Genomic DNA, 18325 nt, shown 5'->3' with positions numbered 1-18325 from the left:
AGACGATCCCGCGTGTAGACAGTGGGCCTGGGGCGCTTGCACGTGCGCAGGTACCTGGCCGCACGTGCGAGAGGGCGTCGATGGCAGAAAAGCTCTCCTTGACCCTGATCGGCAAGGGGTATGCTCCAAAACTCCGAAGTTTCGGGTCGATCCGAGCTACGGCTTGTGCGTGGTGCTCCGCCGAAGTTTCAGCCCTCCTGCAGGCCGAAATCTGGAAACCTGCTGTAATGAAGAAAACTGATGGAAAAAAGGACGAATTTGAAGCACGGAGGTATTACTCGACATCTAACACTACTTGGTACAATTGTTCAATAGTGTTTATCTATTTAGCGAGCAATTCTCTCCTGATGTCAGGACGGAAGCCCGTTTTAAAACGAGTAAGGGTAAGTACTAGGTCCTCATTAACCTCACAGCGAGTCGAGTATTCTTCAAACTTCTCGATATAGTCCGCAACACTCATGGAACTCTGTCGAAGAGACTGCCACTCCTCTCTTTCTTTCTTTCACCGTCGCCCAAAACCTCTTTGCTTGACCCACAAGCTTCATATTGGCGAATCGGACTCGTCGAGCATCCGACATATCATACCACTCAAAATAGTGGTCCATATCCGCTAGCCAATCTAGAAAGGCTTTAGGGTCCAAGTGGCCATCAAATGTGGGGGCATCTACCCTAACTCCCTTGAGGAGTTGTACATTTGGGTCATATTGATCATGATGTCCCTCACGTGGTGGGTGCACAGGTACGCGCCCATGACTAACTCCTTGGCCTAACCTCCTGACCAACTGCCTGAGATTGGACATCCTCCCCAGTGGTGGGGTTTGTCCTGAAGGAGGCCTCTATTTCTTCAAGGCGTTTATCTATGCGTTGTTCCAAGTGCTTATTCAAGGACTCAACCTGCTGGGCTAACTTGGTCACTGTTTCTTGCAGTTGCTCCATGTTTAGTGTGGGATGCAAACCGAAACCACGACCCGTACGTGTGGGCATACACTGACTTGCTCAACCTAAGGACCTGCTACGGCAAATATATGCGTCTAAAAACTAAATGACCCTACGAGACTCTATATGAAGGAGACTACACACCGTTACTAAAATTTAGCTATATATGATGGACTGAATGCATGAAGGACTCAAACAAACTAAACCCTAAATATGTGGTGAATTCCCCTACAAAAACCCTAGGCTTTGATACCAAATTTGATGCAGGACATGAATTTAAATGTGATATGCAAGATTTCAGGCTTAGATCATACCAATTTAGAAACAACCACACAAATTCCACATCCCACATGAAAATCCAAACATTCAATTAAAGGGGAATCTATGCGGGTCCAGGCCTACACAGGCTAGGACTGGGCCAATAAAATTTATAAGTCAAACGATGCTCAAAGAGAAATAGAAATCAACCACACATGCATAAGAATCAGTCCCTAATCCAAGGGATTCCCCAATCTCAATTCAAGGAACCCTAGGGTGAGAAAATAGGCAAATAACTTAGGGAAAACGTAATCTAGGGCTAGGATTCATGAAAAATGGCTATGAGAGGATAAAAGAGGATAAAAACCTGAGCTAAAAGACGATCCTACATGTGGATAGCTGGCCTGGGGCGTTCGCACGTGCACAGGTACCTGGCTGCACGTGCGAGGGGGCGTCGATGGCGGAAAAGTTCTCCTTGACCCTGGTCGACCAGGGGTATGCTCCAAAATTTCAAAGTTTCGGGTCGATCCGAGCTACGGCTTGTGCGTGGTGCTCCACCGAAGTTTTAGCCCTCCTGCGGGCTGAAATCTGGAAACCTGCTGTAATGAAGAAAACTGATGCAACAAAGGACGAATTCGCAGCACGGATGGTGGTAGAAGATGGAAAAAAAAAAAGAGATGATGGATGATGGGGTGAATCGGGATCGATGTGGCTTCGCACCACAGTAGTTAGTCCTTCGAAAAGGGAGGGCTTCGCACCCAATTAGGTCTCATTGCGATACATAGCTAGGAAAACCCTATACCCCAAAACTCGGCCCTCCTGGGAGAAATTTAAAGCGTCGTGTTCATAATAACAATAAGAAAACATAAAATATGAAATCCGACGATCGATGGTCCCATGGGGTCCTCCCCACTTTTTTGAACCAAAACTGCTTCTAACTAGGAGGCCCTACATACGTGCGTAGGGATGGTGGTGTGCGGGCGTGTGTGTGCACGATGTCCTCATCATTCTTGGTCCTTACAAGGTGCAATTGATATGTTGGTCTAAATAATAAACAGTTCTCTTCTGATATTGCTATCAGGGAAAATTTTGTTGATGCTAGCCAAGTGATGTGCCCAACAGGAATAGTACTGATGAAAGCAAAGATTTTGGGCCCATTTGGTAAACGCCTAAAAATGATTTAATCTCATTATAGTTATTCATAATTATGTATTAGAGACGATCTTTCTTTTTGGGTAAGATTAAAAATAATATTGATCGTTAACAATCATGATTTTTATTACTTAGTAATGATTTACAATAATGTGATGAACTCACTTTTTAGACATCTACCAAAAAGGCCCTTAAACTGGGGGGGGGGGGGGGGGTGGGGGGTTATTTAGGGTGTGGGATACAGGGATGATTGTCAGTGGACTGCGGGTCGATTCTGTCTCGGTATTGTTTAGAAGTGTTGTTTCGTGTCTTTGCTGGGTATTGACAGCTATGCCTGAACTCTTGGCCTTAGCTTTAAGAGGAATTGAGCGGGAGCAAATGGAACATGCTGTCATTCTTAGGTGGTGATTTCAACCTTGGTCAGTTACCCCCATGAGAAACCAAATGGCTCTATTACTACAACAAACATATGTGAATTTTCAAAAGAGGTGGAACGTCAAAACCTGATTGATTTTCCTGTTTCCAGTGTCAAATACACTTGGTCTAGCCAGCAAGAGAGGATGACTGTGTCCATGACTGACTATTTTGGGGTTTCCATTGGCGGGGCAGAACTGTTCCCTAGTGCAATTCAACACAGTTTGCCTTGAGCCATGTCCAATCATTGCCCGATTATCCTGGTGTCTTGCAAGGAGTCATGGGGGCCCATAGCTGTTCTCTTTTCAGCTTGCTTAGCTAGAAGAAAGTGACGTCATCTCTAGAGTCAGTGATCAGCTGGCTAGCTTTAGTGTGGAAGGACAAGAGAACTACAAGCAAATGATGATGCTCTTGTTGGTTAAAGGAGGGATCAAAGATTGAAGAAGTCGAAGGTTGACTCAGTTGAGGAAGGAAGACCCAAATATTGGAGGCATAGTTCGGAATATTGATATCGGGGGCGTACTGGGTTGGCTAAAAAACAATACGATATAGGTGCTGGGTATTGGTATCTGCCTGCATTGGATCATATCAACCTATTTTGGTGTTCTTTTTTTAAGCCAAAGAGTTTAGAAAAAAATATTAGAAAAATGGAAAAATGAAATATTCAAGAATATATATATATATATATATATATATATATATATAGGTATTTTTGACAGGTATATAATGGTGTATTGGGCCATTCTTTGATAAAAATGTTGTATGTTGGCTTGACGTGTTGAAAGATAACCAAATGGCTCTAATAGAACACAAATCTAACATGATTTGGTAAATTAGGGCCCATTAGACTGATTAGGTCCATTGGATCGATATAATGGTATATTTCGCTTCCTTTCTTTGAATCCCACTCAAATATTTTATTTTTATTCCCAAATATAGGCTTAAATCGTAGTCTAGATGACCTTCTAAATTTCCTCCATGGCTGATGGGAGAAAGTTCTGGAAAAAAAAAAAAAAAAATCAAAATTGGGGCTTTATGAGTGTATATACCTGTATAGGCTCTGTATCGGCTGATAGGACCTCTTTTTTAGGGTAGGCCAATTTGGCCCCAGATTGCATATCGTATCAAGGTCAATAACCTTCTTAACTGATATGATACCGATATTCAAAGCTATAATTAGAGGCCACAAGATCTGTTGATATAAAAGAGGAAGAGAACTTTTGTCTTAAGATCTGTAGATATAATTATATAAAAAAGGAAGAGAACCTTTGTCTAATGAGGATGTCTTGGAGTGGCACACTCTAAAGGTTGAGCTTGAGAAGTACATGATTTAGGCAAAAATTAAATGGTGCTAGAGGTCGAGGCTAGTGTGGCTGAAGGAAAGTGACAAAAATACTAAATTCTTACATGGTGCAACTAATGCTAGAAGTAAATGATCATATCCATAGTCTTGTTGTCAACAACAAAAGAATAGAGGAAAAGATGTTATCTGCAAGTCGATAATTGATTTTATTCCCACTTGCTTGTTGATGGTGGTTGGAATTGACCAAGGTTGGACAATCTAGCTTTGATCAAATTGTTGATTGCGAGGCTGTTTGACTAGAGAGGCCTTTTTTGGGAGGAGGTGCCAAAAGCAATGAAAGTCTTGGCAAGGATAAAGCTCAAGGTCTAAATGGCTTTCCTTTTGCATTTTATCTACTTTGGGAAGAGGTTAAGGGTGATGTTATGGCATTTGTATTGTGTGTTTTGAGAGCGGAAGATTTTCTAAAGATATAGGTGCATTTTTTATTGCCTTTGGCCCTAAAAAATGTGTAGTGTTTGAAGGACCATTGGTAGCATGGTATCCAAAAAACGGTTATGTAATGGCTGTAACAGTTGTTTTGTAGTGGTAACTATGGGTACCATTACGTGTTATGGGGCCGTGATGTAGGACGATGGAAACTAGCCTAGGATGCAAGATGAGAGATCAATTACGCATTAATTTTAGCAATCAACATGTAAAATCAAGCACATCCATAAAATAGATTCAGAAATTCAAATTTGTAACACAAAGGTCCTAGGTTACCATATACGCGGTGCAAAAAAATATAAAATAATTTGAGAGTGACCCACTTGTAAGTAGGGACTTCCAATCTAGCGTGAGTAGGGCAACAACCACGTGAATAGACAATGACACAAGTAAAATTCTGGTTTGGGAAAGGTTTTACAAAAAATAAAATAAAATCAGATTTCGTTAGGGTTTTAGGTTCATGAATTGAGATTTGGGAATTGGGGTTCTATGGATTTAAATGATATAGGAATGAGGTAGTGTTGGAAGGAGATCAAGGAGGGGAAAAAAAACGAAACGAGGCCCACGCATGAAGGTCCATATGGATGCACGTGTGTGCGTGTAGGTCCACAAGTGGATGGGTAGGGAGAAAGAAGAAAAGGGATAGATCTGGTTGAGTTTTGATAGGTTTAGAAAAGTTGTAAGGGAAGGGAAACAAAGAAGAAAAAGAGAAGAACAGGAATACCTTGTTGAAGAAGAGAGAGGAAAAATGCACATTGGGGAATCCACCACCAAACAACCTCTACCATTCCACAATTCAATTGGAAGGGAGGGTTTCTCACAAACCCTAAAAAACAAAGAGGTAAAAACCTTCACAAAAGAAAGCCTTCTTCTCTTCTAAAAAAATACTTAATTCGGGTTGGACGTCCCCCCCCACCATGCTTGTATAATAAAATTTCAAAAATAATTACAATTATGTTACTCACGTAAGTGATATGGCCCATCATTCAAAATAAGGAAACTAAAACACTTACTATCAGTCTCAGCTGTCAAATAAATCCTAAAAATAACAAAAAATATAAAAGAAGCACGATTGGAGTCTAAGGGGCCCAAATCTGGAAGATCTAGTGGTCCAATGGTCTGATTGACAAAATCCAACGGTCGAATCGACACAAAATAAAAATCATATGACTAAAACGGTCTCCTAAGCATCCCGCATGCATCATCCCAAAGTGGGGTCTTCCTGATACACGTCAATGCATGCGAGGTCTTCAAAATGGCTTGGCGGGCCCCATTTGGGACTTGCCTCCCATCCATAAAGAAAGCTGCGTTGATGTGAGTGGCTGCATCCGTCTCTGGTACGCCCGAGTAGGTCCTCTGATGTCCCCATCAGGCCACAATGGCCGTTATAGAAAAAATGGCTTGTAACATATGCTATAGCCCCATCATGGCCGTTATAGCCCCATTACGGTCGGCCGTTTTGGCCCGTATTGTATAGATAATGAAGGTTGCCGTTATTGTTATTGAATACCTTAATTGGTAGTTCAATCTCGGAGGGGGTCCTTATAAAAGAAGGGCAAATGTTCTTGCCACTAGACTCCATAAAGTGATGGGTGGGCTTATCTCGAAAATGCAAGGGGCTCTCACATGGAAAACTCCTTTTCTCTTTTTGGTTGTGGTTGAAGCCCTTAGCAAAATGTTGTATCGCACAAGAGATCTTAGCCTAATCAGGGTCTTCAAGGTAAAGCATTCTGATTTTTAAAATTCCCTTCTCTAGTTCGCCCATGATGGGGTAAAGCATACTCATGTTGATGTTCTTTGTAAGGTTCTCTGTTGCTTCGAGGTAGTTTTGGGGCCAAAAATAAATATTTGAAAAAAAAAAAAAAAAACCCACCTGTTGGGGGGTTCATATGAGTGAAGATGAGACGATGTCTTATGCTTAGGCTTTTGGGTGCAATTAAGGAGAACTTTTGCCAGTATATCGTGGCCTCCACTTGTGTATCTACCATTGGTACGGCAACCAAACACTTGGGGGATGTAGTGGTAAGAAGGGTGGAGTGTAAGCTATCGAGGTGCAAAAGCCGAACTTATTTTTTGGGGGAAGAATAACCTTACCCCCCCCCCCCCCCCCAAAAAAAAAAAAAAAAAAAGAAAAGAAAAGAAAAAAAGAAGAAGAAGAAAAAATCCTTCATCAGATCTGCTTTAGCTAGTATGCTTCTCTACTATATGCCCCTGTTTTAGTGCCTTGTGAGTGCAATACAGCATTTCGAGAGGATTCAAAGGGATTTCCTTTGGCAAGGGGCCAAGGATAGAGATGAGGTGAGCTGGGAAGAGGTTTGTAAGCTAGATTATGGAGGGTTGCATATTAAAAGCCTTACTCTGTGATTATGAATCTTTTGGGAAAATAGGTTTGGAGGTTTGGGGAGGATGGGCTGGTCTGTGGAAAAGGATGATTATATGCAAATATGGGGCGGAAGAAGGCATCTGGTTATCTCGGCTGTTCATCCTGTACAAGGCTTCGAGCTTATGGAAGACTGTTTAGAAATAGTTTTTTTTCCCCCCCCAATAGGGAAATCTCCTTTACTCTTGGGAATGCAACCTGACCAGATTCGGCTGGAAAAGTGGTGTGAGGATGGAGTCAATGGACCTCTCATGGTGGCTTTCTCTAGTCTATTCAGTAGGGAAGTTCTCATTTCTTAGTATGTCTCTTATTTGGGTGATAGTGTGGTTTGGGTGCCTCGATTCTGAAGAAATCTCAGAAGAAACGTCAGAGACAATCAAGATGGGAGTATTTGCATGCCTTATTGCTCGCCGTTGCTGGATTGGTTTTATCTTATTGGGACAGGTGGGTGGAATCTTGAAAGGTTGTGCCGGTTCTGAGTTAGTTCTTTTTGCTTAGTTAATTCCTTTCATTCATTACCAGGTGGGCCAGCCTCCATTCAGTATGGTTGGAAGTATTTGGGTCCTTGCTCCTTGGTTTTGCATGGTTGGTAGGCAATAAGGTGTTGACTATTGATGATTTGAGAATAGGAGAATGATTATCCCGAATGCTCGCATAATATCTCAAGGATGTAAAATTGATTGACCATTTATTTATGTATGGTGCTTTTGCCCAAGAGATATTGTGGAAAGTATTGAGCTCGTTCGGAGTGGAGTGATGCCTGCTTTGATGGTTTTTCAGAGCTTGGCATGGTGGAAGTAAGGGATGCAAAAGGATATCTGCCCTGTGGAGGATGTGCCTGCGCCCTTATGGGCAATTTGGCATGGATGGAACAATGGAGTCTTTTAAGATAAGTGGTGCTCTCTGGCTATTGTTTTCCAGAAAGTGAAATGACCGGTCATCTAATGGTCGAGGTTTTTGGTCTTTGAGGATAGACTTGGGGTTTTTTAGGGGCGCTTGGGAAGACTCTGTATTTTCTGGTTGAAGTCTTATAATTCTATTTGCATCAGTTTCTTCCTTAGCTAATTAAAATTTTGTTGCCCCTCAAAATAAACATAAAAAACTATACTATTCAAATGTTGTTCTCGGTTAAGTTTGGTTACATGTAAAGGATATTTTTTTTTCTCTCTTCCATCTGAAGTACACATGCCAGCAAGTAAACTTAACTTTAGAACTGTTCTTTAAGATTTGACCATGTGCTTTCATTTAACTTCTTGGAATCCATGTGTGAAATTATTTCCATGACTTAAGAAGAGCTTTCTTGGAGTTGACTGTTGTGAAAATATTTCAGTGGCTTATGCCCAGCGAGGAAGGCTATTTGGAGGCTGAAGGTTTAGAGAAAACATGGAGGATCAAGCAAGAATCCATTGTTCGTGAAGTGGATATCCTAAGCTCAAGGAAGGCATATGATATAGTCCTACCAGGTGAATGTTTCTCTCTTTCATATTCTTCTTGTTGTCGCTTTTGAAATACCATTGCCTTCCTTCCCTCAATTCAGTAGAGATCCTAAGTTCAAAGAAGGCATTTCATATAGTCCTACCAGGTGAATGTTGATCTCTTTCTTATTACTTCCTGTTGCCTTACCTCCCTCAAGTCAGTTGTATTGATAACTAATTTGTTTCTCCTATTGGCTTGATAGTTGAGCCTTTCCAAATGAACTTCCCTATGTTATATCACTTTTTTCTTTGGTAGTAGCACAGGAGTAAATATTTGATCAAATATGGTGATGCAAATCCAGGCCGTATGATTTCCGAGGCCCTGATATGGCTGATTGTATGTATGATCAAACCCATTGAACTGTTGATGTTGAATATCGGCCCTATTTAACCATGCAGATTGAAGATCTGGACATTGTCAACGGTTCAGATTGATCCGATTGATGATCTGCACCAAATTAAGGGCTTTGATGACAGTTCTTGAACAATTCAATGGTTTGACTGGACTGTGGGATCCACAGATCTAATCAAATGGCGAGGCCCCAATATGGCCGATTGTATGATCACGCCCATCCAACTGTCGATGTTGAAAATTGGACCTATTTAACCATGCAGATTGAAGATCCGGACTTCATCAATGGTTCAAATTGATCCTATAGATGATCTGCACCAAATTAAGGGCTTTGATGACAGTTATGAAACGATTCAACAGTTTGATTGGACTGTTAGATCCACAGGTTTAATTGAATGGTATAGATCATCAACTGGTTGGATTGTGAGGCCCAAGAATCTAAATAAACACCTTTTTTCTTTGGGCTTTATATGGAACCTGTACTGGAAATAGGAGGCCTGGTACAACTTGTACAGCCTCGGCCATATTGTTTGTATACACGTCCTATTTAGTAGGGTTTTGGCTTGCTTGGACTCTTCAATTAAACTTTCCATCTTTAATTTTATCAATTTCTTTTATTATCAGTTTGTTTTAGTTAAATTTAGTAAAATAGATGAACCAAGTGGAGGAGGGCTTAATATTATCGTCTGTGTTGGGAAGGTGGAGCTTTTCCTTGCTGTTACTGATAATTCTTCAGGTTTAGAATTGGAAGAGGAATGCCTCTCAAGTTATTCAACTTACTGAGAAGTTGGATTCATTGCTGGACAATAAAAAATCAACGAGTCTGATAAGACCCTCATTTGAAAGAAGCCTTTGGCCTTGTTTTAATACAACAGCAGTATAGGACAAGTAGGGTAGCAGAGACCAATCCACCACGGTTGGCCTTCATGTTGGTGGGCTAGATAATAATCTGTATCGACTAGGTAACTGGACCCGGGTGGACGTGATTGACAACATTGCTTATTCAATGAGGTACTGTGCTAAGGAGTAAGGAGAAGAATGATTTGGACTGTACTGAAAAAGCGACAATAGGTAATGTTTTGATGAAGTTTGATAGGAGTTATGTATGCTGGTATGCTGTTTCAAAGTCTGGAAGGCAGAAGCAATCAAAAGATCTGGAAAAGAAAAGCTTAAAGGACAGAAGGAAGTCAGGAGCCTGGTAAACCCCATCAATTATGACAACAAGGTCATGTACTTTGATCAAACGAGAGGATGGAATTTGCTAGTCAAATTGCTCAATGAAGATTTTATCATGGATGAAGTATAAACTTGGTATTCTTTTGGTTCAAGAAACAAAAAAATGGAAGGGTTTCGCAATGCTGTTATTCTTTTGATTTGGGGCCACCGGCCTTTGCAATGGTTGTGTTGGCGGCGGGAGCATCTATTCAGGACTCAGAAATGGTGGAGAGGATGGATGAGCTTATCGGAGAATCCTATTTCATTGGAATTCAGGTTAAAGGAGATGGGCTCAGCTCAAGGGCATCTCTAAGTCTTTGTTTCAAAAGAATTGGGAGGAGCTTATCCCTGGGGACGGCCACTGTCCAAAAACTCAGTTATATGGTCCCCTTTCCCTTGCGGATCCTTTAAACTTAATTTTGACGTTTGCTCTCTCCGCAACCCTGGTCCATCGGTGATAGGAGGCCTTGTTTGTAGCGCGGAAGGCAGGGCTGCGGTGGAATACTTGGGTCCCTTGGGAATCCAGGACTCCAGTTTCTCAGAGGTTGCCTCCCTTCTTCGAGGCCTGAGGCTTGCAGTGAGCTTCAAGCTCAGCCTAATTATCATAGAAGGGGATTCTAGCAACACTATCAGCTGGATCTAACAGAGCAAGGTCCATGGAGTTTCACAAATTTGCTTGGAGTAGTGGATCTCATGGGAAGGCTAGAGGTGTCTTTTTGCTACATCCTGCGCTTTGCCAACCAGAGAGCTGATCTCTTGCCAAAGAGGGAGTAAATCATTATTCTCTAATGATTGAAGACGAGACATGTAATCATCTATAAGGGGCTTTGTCTTTGTTCTTAGAACTCCACTATGCTTGTGTTTCTTCCAGGCCTGGATTTTTGTGGGCCTAGGTCTGCCTTCCTCTTTTCTTTTAATACATTTTTTAATCATTCATGAAGAAAGAAGATGGTTCATTTGGGCCTTACAAATGTCTATGGTCCCGTTGATTTGGAGAAAAAAAAGAAGAAGAAGAAGCAGTGTTTTGATTAGAATTAAACAATGTTCTTGTTAGATAGAAGTGTCCTTGGTTGGAGACTCCAACACTATTTCTCGCAAGAGGTAGGATTGCTAACAACTTCGCAGAGTTTTTCTGATGTGAATCGTAATGAGTTGGGACGCAGATTGCATACTACCCTTGCTCGGACGAAATAAGAGACAGGCGGGACGTGTTTGGAAATTATTGGAGTTTTATGTGGGGCTCATAACTTTCATTAATGAGAGGGGCTTAAGACATTTCTAATGCTGTTTGGTCTCGAGTACAAACTTGTCCCAAGTAAAAATTCGGAGTTAAAAAGAGAAGCTAGAGTCTTACCTTTTGTAACGTGGATTTCCTACGAAAGGCTTTTGCAAGAATTCCTGCGGTGGTAATCTAGGTGGGGCCCATCATGATGTAATGAGAAATCTAGTCCATCCGTTCGTTTTGCCAAATCATATTAGGACATGGTCTAAAAAATGAGGCAGATCTAAAATTCAAGTGGCCCGCTCTACAGGAAAAGGTTGGTAGGGAAATGCCTACTATTGAAACCTCCTTGGGGTCTACAATGATGTTTATATGCCATCCATACCGTTCATAACGTCATTCCTATTAGGATGAACTGAAAACACAAATATTAGCTTGATCCAAAACTTCTATGATCTCATGAAAATTTCAACTCTGGACGTCTAATCCTCATAGTTTCGGCCCACTTAAATTTTGGATCTATCTCATTTTTTGTCCCATGTCTTAATATAATATAGGAAAATAAATGGACAGAGTGAATTTCTCACAAATATCATGGTGGACCCCACCTAGATTCTTGTCGGAGGAAATACCGAATCATCTCTCACTTCCATGATGAGGGACCGCAACTTTGATGGTCTAGATTAGCGTACATGAGATTACGTGACATTTGTAGTGGAGGCACTTTGGAGTCCAAAGACAACGTCTAGTCTACCACTTGAAAGAAATGCCTTGTTCAGAACTGAAATCTACAGAAGCAAATTGTGTGGTGTGCCACACATCACCGACCTCGGTAGTGTGTTGACTTCACCAAGTTTCGTGGGCCCCACCATGTTGTATGTGTTATATCCAAACTGTCCATCCATTTGGTCAGATCATTTTAGGGCATGGGTCTAAAAAAATGAGGCAGATGAAGCTCAAGTGGATCACACCACAAAAAGCAGCGGGGACAATGAGGGCCACTGTTGAAACCTTCTAGGGCCCACCATGATGTTTATTTGCCATCCAACCTGTTCATAAGGTCACACAGACCTTGATGAAGGGAAAACGCAAATATCAACATGATCCAAAACTTCTATGGCCCCCTAAGATGTTTTCAATGGTAGGCGTTCAATCCCCATTGCCTTTTGTGGTGTGGTCCACTTGAGCTTTGGATCTGCCTAATTTTTTGGGCCCATGCCCTAAAATAATCTTGCCACATGGATGGACGATTTGGATATAACACATACATCATGGTGGGGCCCACGGGGTACCATGGACGTCGGTGGCACACCACGCAATTCACTACTGAAATCTACTCACAACTGTCATTAAGTCAAAGTACGCGGATTTCGTAGGAACTTCCTGCCACGAGAATCTAGGTAGGGCCCACCATGATGTTAGCGAGAAATTCACTCCATCCATTCATTTTCTTGGATCATATTAGGACATGGGACAAAAAATGAGGTAGATCCAAAAATCAAGTGGGCCGAAACTGTGAGGATTGGACGTCCACAGTTGAAATTTTCATGGGATCACAGAAGTTTTGGATCATGCTAATATTTGTGTTTCAGTTCATTCTAGTAGGAATGACGTTATAAGCGGTTATCAATGGCATATAAACATCACTATGGACCCAAGGGAGGTTTCAATGTTAGGCATTTTCCTACGCACCTTTTCCTATAGTGCGGCCCTCTTGAGTTTTAGATCTACCTCATTTTTGGTCTCATGTCCTAATATGATATGACAAAATGAATGGACAAAGTGGATTTCTCACTAACATCATGGTGGGTCCCACCTAGATTATCGTCGCAAGAAATCTACATCACAAAAGGTAATATTTCAGCTTCTCTTTCTAACTCCAAATTTTTACTTGGAGCTCTCAAGACCAATAAGGCGTTAGAAATACCGTAACCACCTCTCATTAATGGGAATGATAAGCCCGGTACAAAACTCCAATAGTTTTCAAACAAGTTACCTGTCTCTTAATTCATCTAGGCAGGGATAGGACACAATCTGCATCCAATGAGTTAATAGATATTGAGACTCAATGAGGGCAGTTTACCTGGTCTAATATGCAATAAAGGCATATCAAATGCAAAGTTCATCACTTTTTTGGTCTCAAATCTCTGGGAGGATCATTTCTAGGATGTCTCAGGTGCTATTCTTTCTAAGCCTACTTTGGATCGCCACCCGATCTCAAGTTCTATTCTCAATTGCTTCTCTCCCTTAAATTTTTTTAAAAAAAAAAAAAAAACACATGGCTTGAAGTCCAGGGTTCTGTGCAGTTGGTTGAGAAGCGATGGAACGAGAAAGCTGTTAGGGATGGGTGGGATTTAGATTCGCCAGAAAGCTTCAAGCTCTGAAAGTCAAGATCAAGGTGCGGAATCTTTGAGGAAAAAAACAACTCCCTTCAGCAAGAACTGGAAATATTTTATAGAGTGGAAGCTTCTGGTGTCTTTCCATCGGACAGGGATTTCCATAGTGGCCCCCATGATCAATCAGGTTTTCTGTTTATGATCTATTTATAGTAGCACCCACAATTTGGATGGTTTAGTTTCACCTACACTATCCCATGTGCATGATTTTTAAGGACTTGCACATGAATCATCGCACTCAAGGGAGTATCAAATATCTCCCCACTATTGCAATCAAAATAGTGTTGCATGCTAATTGAAAGTATGCCGGTAAATCATCCTGAATAGTTGCAGTTTATAACTTTGGTATTTGATCTCAATTCCGGGGTAGTACATTTCTTTACCAAACATGAGTACAAGAATGTTCCAAAAAAAAGCACTCTGTTTACTAAACATGAATAGGCTATTCTCCAGAACAAAACTTTTCTGGTAGCTCCTCTTTTTCTTTTCTTTTTTTTTTCCCTCACTTTCAAAATGGTTCATGTGTCCAGACAGCCCTCTAGGATTTATCTTCTTTGTCAAACACAAGCACTGCAAATTTTATATCATTTCTCTCTGTGAAGTCACCTGAGTTTGCACTTGTCTGTGCATCTGTGGAGGAATAAGTGCCTATACTTGCTAGAACTGTGTTGGTGCTTTCTTGTTAGGTTTGTAAGTATTACATGCCTTTCTGTATTCCATTGCTATAATTCGTCTCGGTCGCTGGTGCTGCCATTTCTTCTGTTTTTGGCGGATGCAATGCTTATGATGTTTCTCTTGGAGTGTGGGGTTTGACTCCTTTTCAGTACTGCCACATATCATTCAAAGTTTCTAGATAACTTTTCATAATTTGGATCTTTGTTTCAATTTTTTTTCACTTATGGGTATCAACTATATTTGAATTGTATAATGTTTTATAGGTAAACTCAAATTCTTGGAAATTAGAACGCAAAAAATTTAATATTGGAAGAGTGCCTTGTACAAAATATTTTTAGGTCCAATGAGTTTATCTGTCATGCATTTCTAATGCTTGCATCCAGACATCTTGTTTCCTTACTGCTGTTAAGTTGGAAGCCATCATCAATAGCTTCTCCATTTTCTTGTTAAATGTGCAGATTTAGGTCCCTACATACTGGACTATACCTCGAATGGTCGGTATATGGCAATTGCAGGGCGCAAGGGTCACCTGGCAATCATCGATACGAAAAATATGGGCCTAATCAAAGAGTTCCAGGTTTGCTTTGGTTATTAAAAGTCAAGCAGCTCCTCCACTAACTACCATGGTTATATAAGATTTATGCACTCTAGTAGCATAAAACTTGAATCCAGCTATTAATTCAATAGTCACTCTCTCTTTGTTGTTCAAAGTTTCTTGCACCCAGAATTATCTAAAATTGGGTGAAATTTTGCTACACAGGGATTTTAAAAAATAAATAAATCTCTGGGAGTAGCTCTTTAATACTAAGCAATATGTGCTAGAAGGCAGCTATTCCTGAAAAAAAATTGTTTTGAAACTGCTTTTTCTGATCAGAGGAATGTCATCATAGGAGAAGTCCAAATTTGTAACAACCAGAATTTAAATTGTTAATACTAAAAAACATTTTCTTTTCTTTTCTTTCTTTTCTTCTTTTCTTCTTTTTTATTTTTTAAGAGGTAATGTACTAACAAACAATCTTCTGACCCATATTCACAAGCAGTACACTAAATAGAATTAATTGGAACAGAAATCTTGTGCTTAATTTGTTGGTTCCAATCATCATCATCTAAGCCTGATCCCAACTAATTGGGGTCATCTAAATGAATCCAGTTCTGTCTGGGTTCACGATGGAAGTACTAGCATAAGTTTGGTGCCGTCTGCCAACCTGACGCAACCCTTCTCCTTTATCTGGCTTGGGACTGGCATTGAGAGCTGAAAACTCCCGCAGGATGTAATAGACTATTACAAAGGTTGAAAAAAAAGCGCTAGTCTATTACATGCGTTAATTCCAATAACCTACTTCATGAGGGAGCTCTTAATCTGCAATGTCTATTCCAATTTCCAGGTTTTCTTTTATTGCTAATTCGATGCTTCTTCATATTGCAATTTGGCAAATGCTGTTGCTGGGTCTTTCTAGGAGGGTTCTTATAACATAAGTTACCATATAACTGCTACATGGAATGTTAGCAGGCATATCTGTCTCTCAATGCCAGTCTATTCTGTCAAAAAGAAGGGAAATTTGTTGAAAGATCCTGCTAAATGTGTATTTTTTATTTACTGTCCATTGACTGGAACTGATTGGCTAGACATGTATTTCCTATGCTATTAATTCAAGAAAGTCATGTGATTATTTTTTAAAGGAATTTATTTTTAAAAAAAAGTCATGCGAGCTTCTAATCATTTTTTTTTTTCAGGTCCGGGAAACAGTGCATGATGTTGTATTCTTTCACAATGAGGAATTTTTTGCTGCAGCCCAGAAAAAGTAATTTCTCTTGCTGTGTTAAACTTTATAGTAGGCAGTTAACTTGGTATCAGTGTTTGAGTTATCGGCGAGAAATCGATAATATCGCCGATATTATCGGTGTCGCCAGACCTGCGATACCGAAACCCCAATATTTTGTTTCTCTTCAGGATGTCGCCGATATTTTCAACATTATCGGCGAGATTTTCGGATCACTGCCAACTCCCCTGTAGATTTCGATAAAATAGGCAAAACAAATGCCGTGTCTTCGGCGACATTAGGCGACGACCCTCTTATTCGGAAAAAAATATAGAAAAAGAAGAAAAAGAAGCTCTCTTACCTTTTTACTCAAGATCTACCTAAGGAGTGGCCTTCGGCTGGATTTGGTTGTCCAATCGCGGTCAACAACGCCGGATCTTTCACACGAACGAAAAACCTAAAATCCCCTTTTTCCTTCGAATGGAATAGCTTTGAAAGGAAACTGGATTCTACCTAGGCTTACGGAGATTTGATTTGGGATTTGAAAAAATAAAATCAGAATTTGGGGAGAGATTTTTGGAAGTTTTAACAGAAAACCCATCGAAATCGCCATGGTCGGTGTCGGTTTATCAAAAAAAGGGAAGTGGAATGGGTGGTGTACCACACAGTAGCTATATAGCTGCTGTAGGTACGTGGCGTGCGCAGACGAGCACTGACGCTCCTCGAGCTCCGAGTTGTACGAACGGTTTAAAGGAGATTAAAGTTACGTGGGCCCCACAGTGATGTATTTATTATATCTACACCGTTCATCTATTTTTAGAGATTATTTTAGGGCATTATCCAGAAAATGAATCATATCCAAAGATCATGTGGACCACACCACAAATAGCGGCGGAGATAATGATTTTCACCGTTAAACAATTCGTTGGGCCACCATAATGTTCTGTAGGCCCCACCATGATGTATGTGTTGTATCCTTACCGTCCATATATTTTTCGAGACAATTTTAGAGTATGAGATCAAAAATGAGGTATATCCCAATCTCAAGTGGACCACATTACAGGAAACAGTGTTGAATGAACGTAGACCATTAAAAACTTTTTGGGACCTATAAAAGTATTGGATTAAGCTAATATTTGATTTTTCCCCTCATCTAGGTCTGTATGACCTAATCATACAGATTGGATATCAAATAAATAGTACAGTGGGCCTTCGGAGGATTTTAACAATGGATATCCAATCATTATTGATTTCATGTGGTGCGGTTCATTAGAGATTTGGATCTGACTCATTCTTTATCGTGTACACTAAAATGATATCTTCAAATGGTTGGACGGTGTGGATACGAAACATAAACCATGGTGGGGCCAGATAACAGCTACACGTCACTTCGGTGGCAAGTCTCGCTGCTCAACCCATCGTAGCTAAGCCGCGTCCCTACCGACTCGAGTACATATGTGTTTGCATATTGAGTAAATTATGTGGGGTCCACCATGATTTACATATTTTATCCACTCCGTCCATCCATTTTAACAAATAATTTGAGGGCTTTAGCCCAAAAACCAATTATATCCAAATCTCAAGTGGACCTCACCACGGAAACAGTGTGAATTGAAATTATAACGTCTAAAATTCCATGAGGCCTAAGAAAATCTGGATCAATCTATTATTTGTGTTTTTCCTTCATCCATGTCTTTGTGATCTTATGAACAGGTTAGATGACAAATAAACATCATTGTAGGCCCTACCAAGGTTTCAACTGTGAAAATCATTATTACCAATGTTTCATGTGGTGTGGTCCACTTGAGCTTTGGACATGCTTCAAATTTCGAAACAACTATTAAAATGAGCTGAAAAAATGGATGGACAGCGTGGATAACCCGCGCGCATTCATAGTGGGCCACAGTACTACTCTCAACGGCCACGAGATCCGAACAATGATTACGAGCCACCTCGTCATTCTATGTGGGGATGAAATGTGGCCAAAAATGTGTATTTTTTTAAAATTCATTTACTTTTGCATGTCTTAATTGTTATAAGTTTGCATTGTATTACATAAACTCATTTTGGTCATTATTTGAGTGATTTCTTACGACAACGCATGCCTTTTAGCCCCCATTAAATGGAAACTTCTTATTTAATGCATTCTTTTGCAATTTTTTCATTCCTAAATATGTAAATATGTGTATTTAGACATGTCATGAAGTTTCACTGAAAAATTCCACCATTTTCTCCATGTTTCCCCCTTTTTCCCTGCATTTCCAGTTATCGGCGATATTATCGGCAATAACGATATTATAT

General features: G+C 40.5%; 1 protein-coding gene across 3 annotated transcripts in view; it reads left to right on the top strand.

The window, feature by feature from the left end:
- The window catches only part of LOC131253025 (probable U3 small nucleolar RNA-associated protein 7), a 55538-nt gene that overhangs the window by 19309 nt on the left and 17904 nt on the right, over positions 1–18325 (top strand). Inside the window, exons 1-4 of one of the 3 annotated variants that reach the window (XM_058253862.1) lie at positions 2219–2355; positions 8260–8392; positions 14723–14841; positions 15999–16066. In XM_058253862.1, the coding sequence (XP_058109845.1) occupies positions 8266–8392; positions 14723–14841; positions 15999–16066 (314 nt within the window). In that variant the 5' untranslated portion in view covers positions 2219–2355; positions 8260–8265. Of the gene's footprint in view, positions 1–2218; positions 2356–8259; positions 8512–14722; positions 14842–15998; positions 16067–18325 lie in introns of those variants that run through there. The other 2 variants (XM_058253857.1, XM_058253865.1) reach the window with 2 other exon arrangements.

The sequence above is a fragment of the Magnolia sinica genome, chromosome 1 (genome assembly GCF_029962835.1).
Source record: "Magnolia sinica isolate HGM2019 chromosome 1, MsV1, whole genome shotgun sequence".
Lineage (NCBI taxonomy): Eukaryota > Viridiplantae > Streptophyta > Magnoliopsida > Magnoliales > Magnoliaceae > Magnolia > Magnolia sinica.
The sequence above is the reverse complement of the archived record's forward strand: the minus strand, read 5'-3'. Positions and strand labels throughout refer to the sequence as shown.